At 41.4% G+C, this 13,122-nt stretch overlaps 1 protein-coding gene across 2 annotated transcripts in view; it reads left to right on the top strand.

Annotated features, from left to right (window-relative positions):
- The window catches only part of LOC134336677 (myeloperoxidase-like), a 76,848-nt gene extending 63,942 nt beyond the window's left edge, over window positions 1-12,906 (top strand). For both annotated transcript variants that reach the window (XM_063031035.1, XM_063031034.1), the window contains exons 13-15: window positions 3,365-3,570; window positions 5,713-5,874; window positions 12,589-12,906. In XM_063031035.1, the coding sequence (XP_062887105.1) occupies window positions 3,365-3,570; window positions 5,713-5,874; window positions 12,589-12,593 (373 nt within the window). In that variant the 3' untranslated portion in view covers window positions 12,594-12,906. The remainder of the gene's footprint in view (window positions 1-3,364; window positions 3,571-5,712; window positions 5,875-12,588) is intronic.
- The last annotated feature ends 216 nt before the right edge of the window (window positions 12,907-13,122 follow it).

Below are 13,122 nucleotides of genomic sequence, written 5' to 3'. Positions count from 1 at the left end.
AATTTAAGGTCATGTTAATTATATATCTTGTTTGAAATATGCTGTGCAGAAAATGCAAAAAATTAGTTTTTATGGTATTTATACTGTGTGTGTGCATGCCTATGACAGATAAAGAACTTGAAATCACTTTACTCAAAGGGTAGTGAATCTTTTGTATTCCTTACCTCAGGCTTATTTATCAATTGCATTCAAAACTGAAGACCAGTAAATTTATAAATATGTAAGGGGTTTCTTCTTTTATGTTACTGCTGAGGCTAATCAAACTGGCTTCTTTGTTATGTTACTGCTGAGAAAGTTCTCTGTCTAGCAGCTTGTTTGGGTTATAAAGAGAATTGTATTCATTTGCTAACCAATTGGGATAGATGTTATTCTTTCGTCTGTCTGTCAGCCATTGTTTTTCGCGGGGCTTTGGGGCAGAAGGCGCGATGGGGACAGAGAGAGGAAAAGTGATGCTGTGACACTGGGCGGCAGGACCGACCCCGAGCGGGAGTCCGAGGCCCAGGGTCTTCGGCGAGGAGATGAGACAAAGACAGACTCGTGTGGAGTGTCTGGTCGACCACCCTGGTTGGTCCCAGGGGGCGGGTCGAGGGGGTCGGAGGGGATCGAATGGTGGAAAGAAGACTCCGTTAATTGAGCTCCAACTGTTGTGCACGAAGTGGTTGAACTTTGATAAGTTTGGCGCCATTTATTTTCCTTTTATATTTTATCTCTATTAATTACATAGTTCCAGTAAGATCTATAAAGTGTAATCATTTAATCACATATGGTGTATTGTCTGTTGTTTGGCGGATGGGGTACATCACACAGCATCCACACAAACTTGATAACCCAGTTTGGCGGGGCTGAAGGCTGCTCCCTCTAAACAAAAGCGAGCTGAGCGAGCCTGAGGCTTACCAGGGTCTACAAATATTAGAAAAATCAAAGTATATGGGGAAAGGTCAGGAAAATATTGAGTTAGAAAGTCAGCTATGATCTTATTGAGAGATGGATCAGCCTCAGAAAGCTGAATGTTCTTCTCCTGTTCTCTTGTATCAGTTCATATCAGTTTAGTAGCTGACACTGAAATATATAAGAACTGACTTCCTACTTTATTGCTTCTGCTAAACTATTTCTTGCTGTCTGAACGTTCTTATACCTTGGTTTTCATTCTGAAACTTCCTAAGTTTCTTCTGAATTTGCAGTCTTAGTATCATTTTGCTAGTGGTTTCTGTGGTGGTGGCATCCGTTAGTCTCACGGGGCCATGGATCTGCACTTGGAAAGTCTTCCTCTCCAGGGTGCAGGCCTGGGTAAGATTGTATGGAAGACCAGCAGTTGCCCATGCAGCAAGCCTCCCCTCTCCACAACACCGATGTTGTCCAAGGGAAGGGCAAGGGCCGATAAGCTTGGCACCTGTGTCGGCACAGGAGTTGCCAGAACGAGGTGGTAAATGTGAGTTCTTTTTTAACATTTAAGAATAAATTGGACAGATACACGGATGGGAGATGTATGGAGGGATATGGTCCGTGTGCAGGTCAGTGGGACTAGGCAGAAAATGGTTCGGCACAGCCAAGAAGGGCCAAAAGACCTGTTTCTGTGAGGTAGTTTTTCTATGGTTTCTATGGTTTCTAACGAGGTTAAAGGCAACGTCGGACTGCCTTAGGGACTCCAGCTCAGGATTTGTCCTCAGGGTTTACTCCCAAAGCCTTTCCCACGAGTAGATAAGGCCACAAGGCAGCAGAGGTTTGAAATCAGAGTTTTCCCACTCTTAGATGGACTGCCTTCCCAGGCTGATGAGCTCCATCCACCCAAAGCACTGGTTTTAAGGCGCCAAGACCCGCCTTCACCCCTTCTTCTGTCAGTAAAAACAGTTCCGCCAGGCTTTGAGGCTAAGCCACACGAGCAGGCCAGGAGTTGGACTTGGTTGTCAGAGGCTATTTGAGGCGCATGCTGTGAGGAGCACTTTTAGGTAGTGGGAGCTGGTGCCCACTACCACACCTCGGCTTGACAACCTTTTGGTTTCTGTACAGTCCCTTTTACAATGTATTACAATACATTTTACAATGTATTTTCTTCAACAGTATAATACCACTCTTCAAGCATGCATATAGCATGAAAAAAATAGGAAAGACGTTGGTAAGACTGGCACCCTCGCCTCTATCACTGGCATTTCATCCTTCACCACAAACAATTTCCCATTATCATAAACACTGTCATTTTCAAACAGTCTCAGAGATTTGGCCCCTAGAATCAATATCCAGCTCCACCTGAGTCTCTATCTTAACTATCATTTGATACTCAAGTCACAAGCCTTGTGGTGTTTATGTTGCAACAGACCCTACAGAGGATGACAGAAGTGCAAACAGAAACTTGTTAACCTGAGAAAAATGCCAGATCTCTTTCCATTCCTGGTCCCTTTCAAATCTGGAAGTTGCATACCACCAGCAATGAGGAGTTGCTTTAAACAATTACCCGCTAAATTTTATTCCTGATCACTCAGAAAGAGGTTCAAGACTGGAGAGAAGCTTGGAGTCACCAATAGATATTTCACTGGTTTTCGAAGAAGCAGAATAAATGTACCTACACCAAAAAAAAAATGGAGCATGCTGTAAATAGTCAGCAGGTCAAGGAAAACGAATGGAGTTAGCTCTTCAGATTAATGACTTTTCATCATGATACATTAATTATGAAACACTGATTTATTTTATGGTGAAGAAACTTTGACCTGAAACATTATCTGCGTCTTTCTCCACAGATGCTGCCCGTTCTGTTGAGCCTTTCAATCATTTTACTATTTTTATTTCAGATTTTCATTATTTGCAGTTCTTTTGACTTTCTATGTCCACATTGATTCTATTTCAGTCCTATCTGACAGCTGGAGCACGTGAAGTGACTCGAGGATTTTTTCCTCCCATCGTCCCATCCCTTCAGTCATAGGTAGTTGGAAGACCATCCATCATGAAGCCTACACCCAGTTTCAATTAAGTTAGATGTTGCCCCCCAGCTTCCTGAAAATTTGTAGCATGATGACTGGACATTTTGGAATATTTTAACCATAAGATGTTCTATCATCATGTCTACACACAATATATTTATTCCTCCTCCATAGATACCTGTTGTGTCCCTGCACCAGATGCCTTTGAGAGAACAGTGAGGACCAGTTCTTAATGTCCATCAGTAGAGAAAGAATTTGAAATTTTCCCTGGTTTTTCAATAATGTCTCTAAAGTTTTATTTATATGAATATTATTGTTCGGTTCTGTTACATAAGCAGACACAGTAGACAAGATTCCAAGCAAACAGAAATCAGATTTGTTGGGATTCTATAAGTTGGTCTAAATATTCTCACCCTTCCTAATGTTCCTTCCCCTATTTCTTTGTGTTTCAGATTCTGGTGGGAAAATGAAGGAGTTTTTACTGCTAACCAACGGCAGGCTCTTCAACATGTCTCATTATCTGCCTCCATCTGCGATAATACCGGCATTGAGAGACTTCCAAGGGATGTATTTGCATTCAGACCAAATCCAAAGGCATATGATAGATGCAATCGCATACCACGGATAGATCTGAGTGCCTGGAAAGAAAGGTTTAACGGTATGGCCCTATTAAGCCTTCACTTAGTTTAGATGTTTGGATTTATTGGGTTGGACTCATGTTCACCCTGATTTACGATCGCATGTGCACTGTGCTTGCTGAGCGACTTGGAGCGATTATTCTGTCAGTTTGTTGAGCCACTGGAGTGCAATGGCAGGCCCAATGTTGTGTTGGCTCATGTACTTCACACGGATTCCTGGCCAGGTCAGACCTTAAGGCATTGACTTAAATGGGGATTGTAGGAAAAAATACTACAAGGTAGAAGGGGAAAGTAAGTTACTTTACTTGACTTGATTAATATTTTAAACATACTTTATTTTAAATTAACTATATCAATGTTAATAATTCTTAAGAAGCTGTAAGTGTCATAGATATATGAAATTGCTAAAATTTCTTGCAGCTCTTACAGAAGGCAAGGCACACCACCAGCATTATATTCTCTCAATGACAGGACTTTCTCAATAAATTTTTCAAGGCCTATTTATTGTCTGGTCCATAACACTAGACTCCAGTGTGCAGAAGACCAATATGATGGGCCTTCTCCACCAGCCCAGGGTATATGCAGTTGTGTAGTGACCATAAGCAGCAATTCCAAACAGGAAGTCGAAGTAAACAAAGTCATTTTTGCCCAAAAACTAAACAAATGATTGTATCTGCTAAAATATTTGACTATTAACTTTGAAGTAAATTATGATTCATGCCTCTTGATTATCACCAATTTTGAAAGCACTACCATTGACTTAGCTTTAAAATTGTTTCCCTAATTGTCCTCTTGTTTTTGCTGTAAATACCCCTTTTAAGCTATCTCTATGAACACGTGTTTGCTTATCCATCCAAATATTTATTTTGGTAATCTTCTGCACTTTGTTGAGCTTATTTGTTCAATTTCAATATTTACACACCTCTCCGAAGCCTTATTTCTAACATTTAAAATACCCTATGCATTCTAGATCACTTCCAAGAAAATGAATTGATTGATATTTAACTTATGTGTTTCAAATACCATCAAATAAACACTGAAAAACTCAGTTAAATTATTCAGATTCAAGGATGTTGTCCAGAACTTTGACATTTTAAACTACTTTATAAAATCTCTATTCCATTTGACTTTAATTCTGTTCCTCTTTCACTCGACATGTAAAGATCCTCTCAAGTCTAAGGTTATTCGTTCAACGGCCACAAGACAATTTTACTTGTTTGCTTTTTCATGACTTTGACCCCTTAGGGGTTACAGATATCTACTCTATGCCCTGTGTTCTGAAGTCACTGATGAGGTCTTTGTCCTGACTCTGAGTCACCCTCCCACTCAGTCTGTGCTGCAGCAAGTATCTGATCAAGTGAGTGGGAGGTGTGACTAGGAGATGGTGAACTGTTTCAGCCGTCTATGCTGAATGCTAAATACTGTATGTTCTTAGTGAAGGGCCTTGAGATTCTGAGTACTATCCAGAAATGCTCCTTCTCCTTTTTAGTCATGGGCCAAGACAATGTCACACTCATTCAAGGAAGATATGGGAACATATTTAAATCATTTCTTCCATCTACTTCATAATCTTTGCTATATCAGAACTTGAGCAACCAAACAATACAACATGTGAGAATCAGTCACTGACCTAAGTGTCAGGGGTGTTGAGCATGTAGAAGACACAAACATGGCCTGCCAATTGATTTGGAGGATTTTGCAGTATTGGTAATATTTTTCAAGTGCTTTGAAGCACCTACTGTGGTTTACCTATGTCTCAGAAGGGTGGAGGACTGCAGAGATAGCAGCTGCCGAGCAGGTCATGACCCTTTTATTATGTCAGAAGCACTAATCTTCACACACATTTTTTTCTCAAATAGTTATAGGTTGTACTGGGGCACTGAACACTGAAATTTGTCATCAATGTCTGCCTTTCTTCTCTTTGAACTAACAGTCACTTAATCCCATGTTTCAGAATTACTACCTAGACTGCAAGAGTCAACTATTTTATTTCAGTAAGTCTTAAAGATGGTTAAAGAAATGAGTTACTGGTTACTCATGGTTGCATTTGTCCAATATGACACTATGAGGACACAGCTTACAATTTGACAAAAGTTTGCTCAAATATTCCCTGTAATTCTAAAACTCCCTTTAATAGCAGTTTCTGTTCCTTTTTCTTATAGAAACCTCCTGTGGACCCATCCCTCTGGTCTGTCATGCCTTTTTTGCAGTCTGTGGATCATTGGTCAGATACACCTGCCGTTCTGGATTCAGGCTGGTAGGAGAGGACACAATAAAATGCCTGAGAAATGGACTCTGGAGTTCCACACCACCTACTTGTACAAGTAAGAACCAAAATCCAATGGGGAAGAAAACACATTTGAACAATGATTTTACCTTTTAGTTAAATGTAAACTGTCCATAGATTTTCCTAAATCGTATGCACACTTTGAAGCTAATAATGAAATGAGCTAGAGCAAGATTTTGCTGATTTATATTTTATCATTTTAATTAGTATTGAATGAAGTGAGAAATGTAGTGGCTCCACCAATCAATAATCAGCAGATTAATTCTCGTATAATAAAATATGTCAAGGCATATAGGTTTTTGGAAAATTCTTCATGCATTGCTCAGTCACAGATATAGAGCTAGTTAAAAGGGAAAGACTAAAAAATGGAATTAGTTTAAGGATGGAAGTCCAAAGCGTTCAGCAAAGTATTGACCTTATGGACCTTGCTTTTAATAGTACACCCAAAAACTATTCCAGTTTCATTTATTTTAAAATTTGTAATTTTTTAATCCACAGGAGCTTGTATTAATAGAGATTTCAAACTTGTTCAGATGTTCACAGAATATGGAAAAGGCTGTTATTTATTGTCTATCCCTATGCACCATGACTGAGTATGCAGTTAAGAGTCAAACACATTGGTGGGTCTTGACTTGCATGTAGACAGGTGGAATAAGCATGGCAGGATTTCTTCCTTGAAGAGCATTATAGAACCAGATGTGTTTCTGCAACAAAATGTTAGTTTCACAAATAATATTTCTGTTTTTTAATTCTAGATTTATTTAATTACTTACATTTAAATTCCATGGCCTCCTTGGTGAGAAAAGACTTGTATCTCTAAAATCAGTATCCAAAGCTCTGCATACAAGCCCACAGCAGCCATTATACCATTATACTCCTCTGTTAGAATATGTCAAAACTGAATTGACTAGTGTATTGGTGTACAGAGAACACCAACCTAAAACAGATTCTATTCACACACCTACACAAGATTAACTTTCCATTCAGGAATGCAAAGCTTGATTCGTATTCTCTGATTTACAGTGTATTACTTTTTATTCATTTTTTCAAAGATTCATTTTATTATCAAAGTATATTTGCAGAATACAGCTCTGAAGTACTTAGCTGCCTATTGCCCATTTCACCGTTGGTGTTTAGGACAGCAATGAAGGTCCTCCATCTCTAGCTAGGTTCAGGTCTTCCTTCACCATGCCAGTAGCTTCCTCTTGGTTTTCACTTCTGTCAAACATTCAAGTGCCAGGTGGGGACTCAGGAATACCATCACACTCTGATGCAGAAGGATTCTTCTTTGTTGTTTCCATAACAGTCTAGTTTTACCAGTCAGATTTGTCAGCACTGAGCTTAACCCCCAAACTTGGAGGACCAGTGGATCACTCTTAGTCTGACCTCTACCCTTTGGCCTGTTTGCCATGGTGACCTTACGAAGAGCCAAAGCACAAAACACTGACTCAAGCCCACATAGCTCTCCAGGTTACTGAGGTGTACAAGCTTCCACCTATGCTCGGTCTACCAGAAAAAGTGGAATCTCCCAGTGGCCACCCATTTTAATTCCACTTCCAATTTCCATTCCAACATGTTAGTACAGGCCTCCTCTACTGTCACAATAAGGCCATACTCAGATTGGAGGAGCAACGCCTTATATTTCATCTGGGTAATCTCCAACCTGATGGCATGAACATCAATTTCTCGAATTTCCGTTAGTACACCCCCCAAACCATTCCCCTTTCTCATTTCCCTCTCTCACCTCATCTCCTTACCTGTGCATCATCTCCCTCTGGTGCTCCTCACCCTTTTCTTTCTTCCATGACCTTCTGTCCTTTCCTATCAGATTCCCCCATCTCTAGCCCTGCATCTCTTTCACCAATCAATTTCTCATCTCTTTACAGTACTTCACCCCCTCCCTCCCCCACCCTCAGTTCCACCTATCACCTTGTGTTTCTTCCTTGTCTCCTCCCACCTTCTAACTCTGATTCCTCATCTTCTTTTATCCCATCCTCATGAAGTACCTTGGCCTGAAACGTCGACTATACTCTTTTTCATAGATGTTGCCCGGCCTGCTGAGTTCTTCTAGCATTTTGTGCATGTTGCTTGGATTTCTAGCATCTGCAGAATTTCTCTTGTTTGTATTTATTACTATCACTGTTAATATACACAGCATTCTATAAAATATCCTCTTATATCTTGATTTAACAAGTTGTTACTTTAGTATGTACCAAATTTGAAGGGCATAGACTATGACATATTAAAATTAATTTACAGAACTGCCTGGAAGTTTAGATAAGGTTACAGAGGAAGGTGAATGTGAACCTAAGTCAGCAGAATTGGAAAAGATTATAGATTTTGTCAATGGTTTAGAAGAAGGTCTTTGGGCTGCAATCTAAGGCCAAATGTTTTCAGCTGGTGGAAATGTAATAAGAGTGGTGGACTCTGGATTAAAGCCGAAGATTTCTGGATGGATGTGATGTGTAAACACAGCTACTGCTTGCTGTCTGCGGAGGTGCAGGAAAGGTGTTTATTAAGAAAGACATCCCACGTTCTCTCTGTAAAAGGTTGATCATTAGCAATGCCATGAGTTCAAAATCCTTTGATTCCAGCTCTAGTATTTTATGTTCATTTGAACCAGCAATGTCAGTAACACTGACTAGGTGGTCATCATTATCTACCATAGCTGCTTGGACTGAATTTTTCGTCTTTCGAGAACCACAACCATCCATAATGTTCTGTTGATCTCCCAACTATAGTCATGATTTTCCTTCAGTAGTATTGAAGAGACTATCCAAGCCAGGGTGATATATAATTATGTTGATCCCAAGGCATTGATTTTAGCTTTATCAAGCATGTCACAAACTGTAGTTGGATGTTCCTTGTAATCTCACTTCATTAGACCATAAGACCATAAGACAAAGGAGCAGAAGTAGGCCATTCGGCCCATCGAGTCTGCTCCGCCATTTTATCATGAGCTGATCCATTTTATCCTATTTAGTCCCACTGCCCCGCCTTCTCACCATAACCTTTGATGCCCTGGCTACTCAGATACCTATCAATCTCTGCCTTAAGTACACCCAATGACTTGGACTCCACTGCTGCCCGTGGCAACAAATTCCATAGATTCACCACCCTCTGACTAAAAAAATTTCTTCGCATTTCTGTTCTGAATGGGCGCCCTTCAATCCTGAAGTCATGCCCTCTCGTACTAGACTCCCCCATCATGGGAAACAACTTTGCCACATGCACTCTGTCCATGCCTTTTAACATTCGAAATGTTTCTATGAGGTCTCCCCTCATTCTTCTAAACTCCAAGGAATACAGTCCAAGAGCGGACAAACATTCCTCATATGTTAACCCTCTCATTCCCGGAATCATTCTAGTGAGTCTTCTCTGTACCCTTTCCAACGTCAGCACATCCTTTCTTAAATAAGGAGACTAAAACTGCCCACTGTACTCCAAGTGAGGTCTCACCAGCACCTTATAGAGCCTCAACATCACATCCCTGCTCCTATACTCTAGAAATGAATGCCAACATTGCATTCGCCTTCTTCACTACCAACTCAACCTGGAGGTTAACTTTAAGGGAATCCTGTACGAGGACTCCCAAGTCCCGTTGCATCTCAGAACTTTGAATTCTTTCCCCATTTAAATAATAGTCTGCCCGTTTATTTTTTCTGCCAAAGTGCATAACCATACACTTTCCAACATTTGCCATTTCTCTGCCCATTCTTCCAATCTATCCAAGTCTCTCTGCAGACTCTCCGTTTCCTCAGTACTACTGGCCCCTCCACCTATCTTCGTATCGTCAGCAAACTTAGCCACAAAGCCATCTATTCCATAATCCAAATCGTTGATGTACAATGTAAAAAGAAGCGGCCCCAACACTGATCCCTGTGGAACACCACTGGTAACCGGCAGCCAACCAAAATAGGATCCCTTTATTCCGACTCTCTGTTTCCTGCCAATCAGCCAATGCTCTATCCACGTATGTAACTTTCCTGTAATTCCATGGGCTGTTATCTTGTTAAGCAGCCTCATGTGTGGCACCTTGTCAAAGGCCTTCTGAAAATCCAAATATACAACATCCACTGCATCTCCCTTGTCTAGCCTACTGGTAATTTCCTCAAAAAATTGTAATAGGTTTGTCAAGCAGGATTTTCCTTTAAGGAATCCATGCTGAGTTCTGCCTATCTTGTCATATGCCTCCAGGTACTCTGTAACCTCATCCTTGACAATCGACTCCAACAACTTCCCAACCACCGACGTCAAGCTAACAGGTCTATAATTTCCTTTTTGCTTCCTTGCCCCCTTCTTAAATAGCGGAGTGACATTTGCAATCTTCCAGTCTTCCGGAACCATGCCAGAATCTATCAACTTTTGAAAGATGATCGCTAATGCCTCCTCAATCTCCACAGCTACTTCCTTCAGAACACGAGGGTGCATTCCATCTGGTCCAGGAGATTTATCGACCTTTAGCCTATTCAGCTTCCTAAGTACTTTCTCTGTCGTAATTGTGACTGCGCACACTTCTCTTCCCTGCCACCCTTGAGTGTCCGGTATCCTGCTGTCTTCCTCAGTGAAGACTGATGCAAAATACTTGTTCAGTTCCTCTGCCATCTCCTCATCTCCCATTACAATTTCTCCAGTATCATTTTCTATCTGTCCTATATCTACTCTCACCTGTCTTTTACTCTTTATATACTTGAAAAAGCTTTTAGTATCCTCTTTGATATTATTTGCTAGTTTCCTTTCATAGTTAATCTTTTCTCTCTTAATGACCTTCTTGGTTTCCTTTTGTAAGGTTTTAAAGACTTCCCAATCCTCTGTCTTCCCACTAATTTTTGCTTCCTTGTATGCCCTCTCCTTAGCTTTAACTTTGGCTTTGACTTCTCTTGTCAACCACGGTTGCATCCTTTTTCCACTCGAAAATTTCTTCTTTTTTGGAATATACCTGTCTTGCACATTCCTCATTTCTCGCATAAACTCCAGCCACTGCTGCTCTGCCGTCTTTCCCGCCAGTGTCTCTTTCCAGTTAACTTTGGCCAGTTCCTCTCTCATGCCACTGTAGTTTCCTTTACTCCACTGAAACACCAACACATCAGATTTCGGCTTCTCTTTTTCTAATTTCACAGTGAACTCAATCATGTTATGATCACTACCTCCTAAGGGTTCTTTCACCTCAATCTCTCCAATCACCTCCGGTTCATTACACAATACCCAATCCAGTACAGCCGATCCCCTAGTGGGCTCAACAACAAGCTGTTCTAAAAAGCCATCTCGCAGACATTCTACAAATTCTCTCTCTTGAGATCCAGTGCCGACCTAATCTTTCCAATCTACTCGCATGTTAAAATTCCCCACAATTATCATAACACTGCCCTTCTGACAAGCCTTTTCTATTTCCAGTTGTAATTTGTAGTCCACATCCCTGCAGCTGTTTGGAGGCCTATAAATAACTGCCATCAGGGTCCTTTTACCCCTGCTATTCCTTAGCTCAACCCATAAAGATTCTGCACCTTCCAATCCTATATCACCTCTTTCTAATGATTTGATATCATTTCTTACCAATAAAGCCATGCCTCCCCCTCTGCCTACTTTCCTATCCTTCCGATACACCGTGTACCCTTGGACGTTCAGCTCCCAGAGACATGCATCCTTCAGCCACGTCTCAGTGATGGCCACAACATCATACCTGCCAATCTGTAGCTGTACAACAAGATCATCCACCTTATTTCTTATGCTGCGTGCATTTAAGTACAACACCTTAAGACCAGTATTTGATACTTTTTGCTTTGATTTCACTGCAACTTTATTGCACTGCAACTCATCCCAATGGCTACACATTTGCCCCATCACCTGCCTGTCTTTCCTGACATCTTTACTGCTCACTATCTTAGATTTATTTCTGTTTTCCCCTTCCTCCGCTCTATCATTCCGGTTCCCATCCCCCTGCCAAATTAGTTTAAACCCTCCCTAACAGCTCTATTAAACTTTCCCACCAGGATATTGGTCCCCTTCGGGTTCAGGTGTAACCTGTCCTTTTTGAACAGGTCATACTTCCCCCAGAGGAGATCCCAATTATCCAAGAATCTGAAGCCCTGTGCCCTACACCAGTCTCTCAGCCAGGCATTCATCTGCCTGATCCGACTACTCTTGCCCTCGCCAGCACGTGGCACAGGTAGCAATCCCGAGATTACTACCCTGGAGGTCCTGATTCTCAGCTTCCTTCCTAACTCCTGGAAATCTCTCTTCAGGACCTCCTCCTTTGTCCTATCTATGTCATTGGTACCAACATGTACCAAGACAACTGGCTGCTCAGAATATTCAGGACCCGATCCGATACATCCCGTACCCTGGCACTTGGGAGGCAACACACCACGCGGGTATCTCTGTCAGGCTCACAGAATCTCCTGTCTGTTCCCCTGACTATGGAATCCCCTACGATTACCGCATTTCTCTTCACCCTCCTTCTCTCCTGCACAACAGTGCCAGGCTCAGTGCCAGAGACCCGGTCACCATGGGCATCCCCCGTCAGGTCATTCCCCTCAACAGCATCCAGAACAAGATATTTGTTGCTGAGGGGGACAGCCACAGGGGTGCTCTCCACTATCCGGGCATTTCCCTTCCCTCTCTTGACAGTGACCCAGTGTTCTGACTCCTGTAGCCTAGGGATGACTACTGACTCCTGTAGCCTAGGGATGACTACCTCCCTGTAGCTCCAAAAGGTCCAAAATCAGAGATTCTGTTCTGTTTCTTCCACCAGCCTGATTCCAAACAACTCTGCAGAATATCTTCTCTGAAGTACCACTGCAGAATATCTTCTCTGAAGCTGGCTTTATCCTACAGGAAATAAATTCATCCAACCTTCATGATCACCAAGAACACTGTTCAAAAAAAGAAGTATTTTGTGTTTGTTCAGACATCAAACTTAGTTAGAGTACCACGGAGGAGGAGTTGGAGCTCGTGTACAATTAACTTCTACAGAATCAGAAATACAACGTTTTTAGTTGTTTGTATGTGGATAATGTATCAAATCAATCTGCCTAGCATTAACACCTTTCTAATTAAAAGATGAAGTCTGTTCACCTGCCTCCTGCTTCTTCAATCAATGAAACTCCTATTTTACCCGTGAGAACTAGCTGGGTGGGATTTGCGTACTTCACTTACCTTCATCACAAGTTCAACTGAATATTATCTGTTGTTGTCTAATGTACATGAACATATTTTGTATTCTATAGATTAAACTCTTGTTATTCTGTGTCAATAATGTTCTAAACTAATGCTTTGCCTTTCTAAC

This window comes from Mobula hypostoma, chromosome 23 (assembly GCF_963921235.1).
Source record: "Mobula hypostoma chromosome 23, sMobHyp1.1, whole genome shotgun sequence".
Taxonomy (NCBI): Eukaryota; Metazoa; Chordata; class Chondrichthyes; order Myliobatiformes; family Myliobatidae; genus Mobula; species Mobula hypostoma.
Note: the sequence above shows the minus strand (reverse complement) of the source record. Positions and strands in the feature narration are given on the sequence as shown.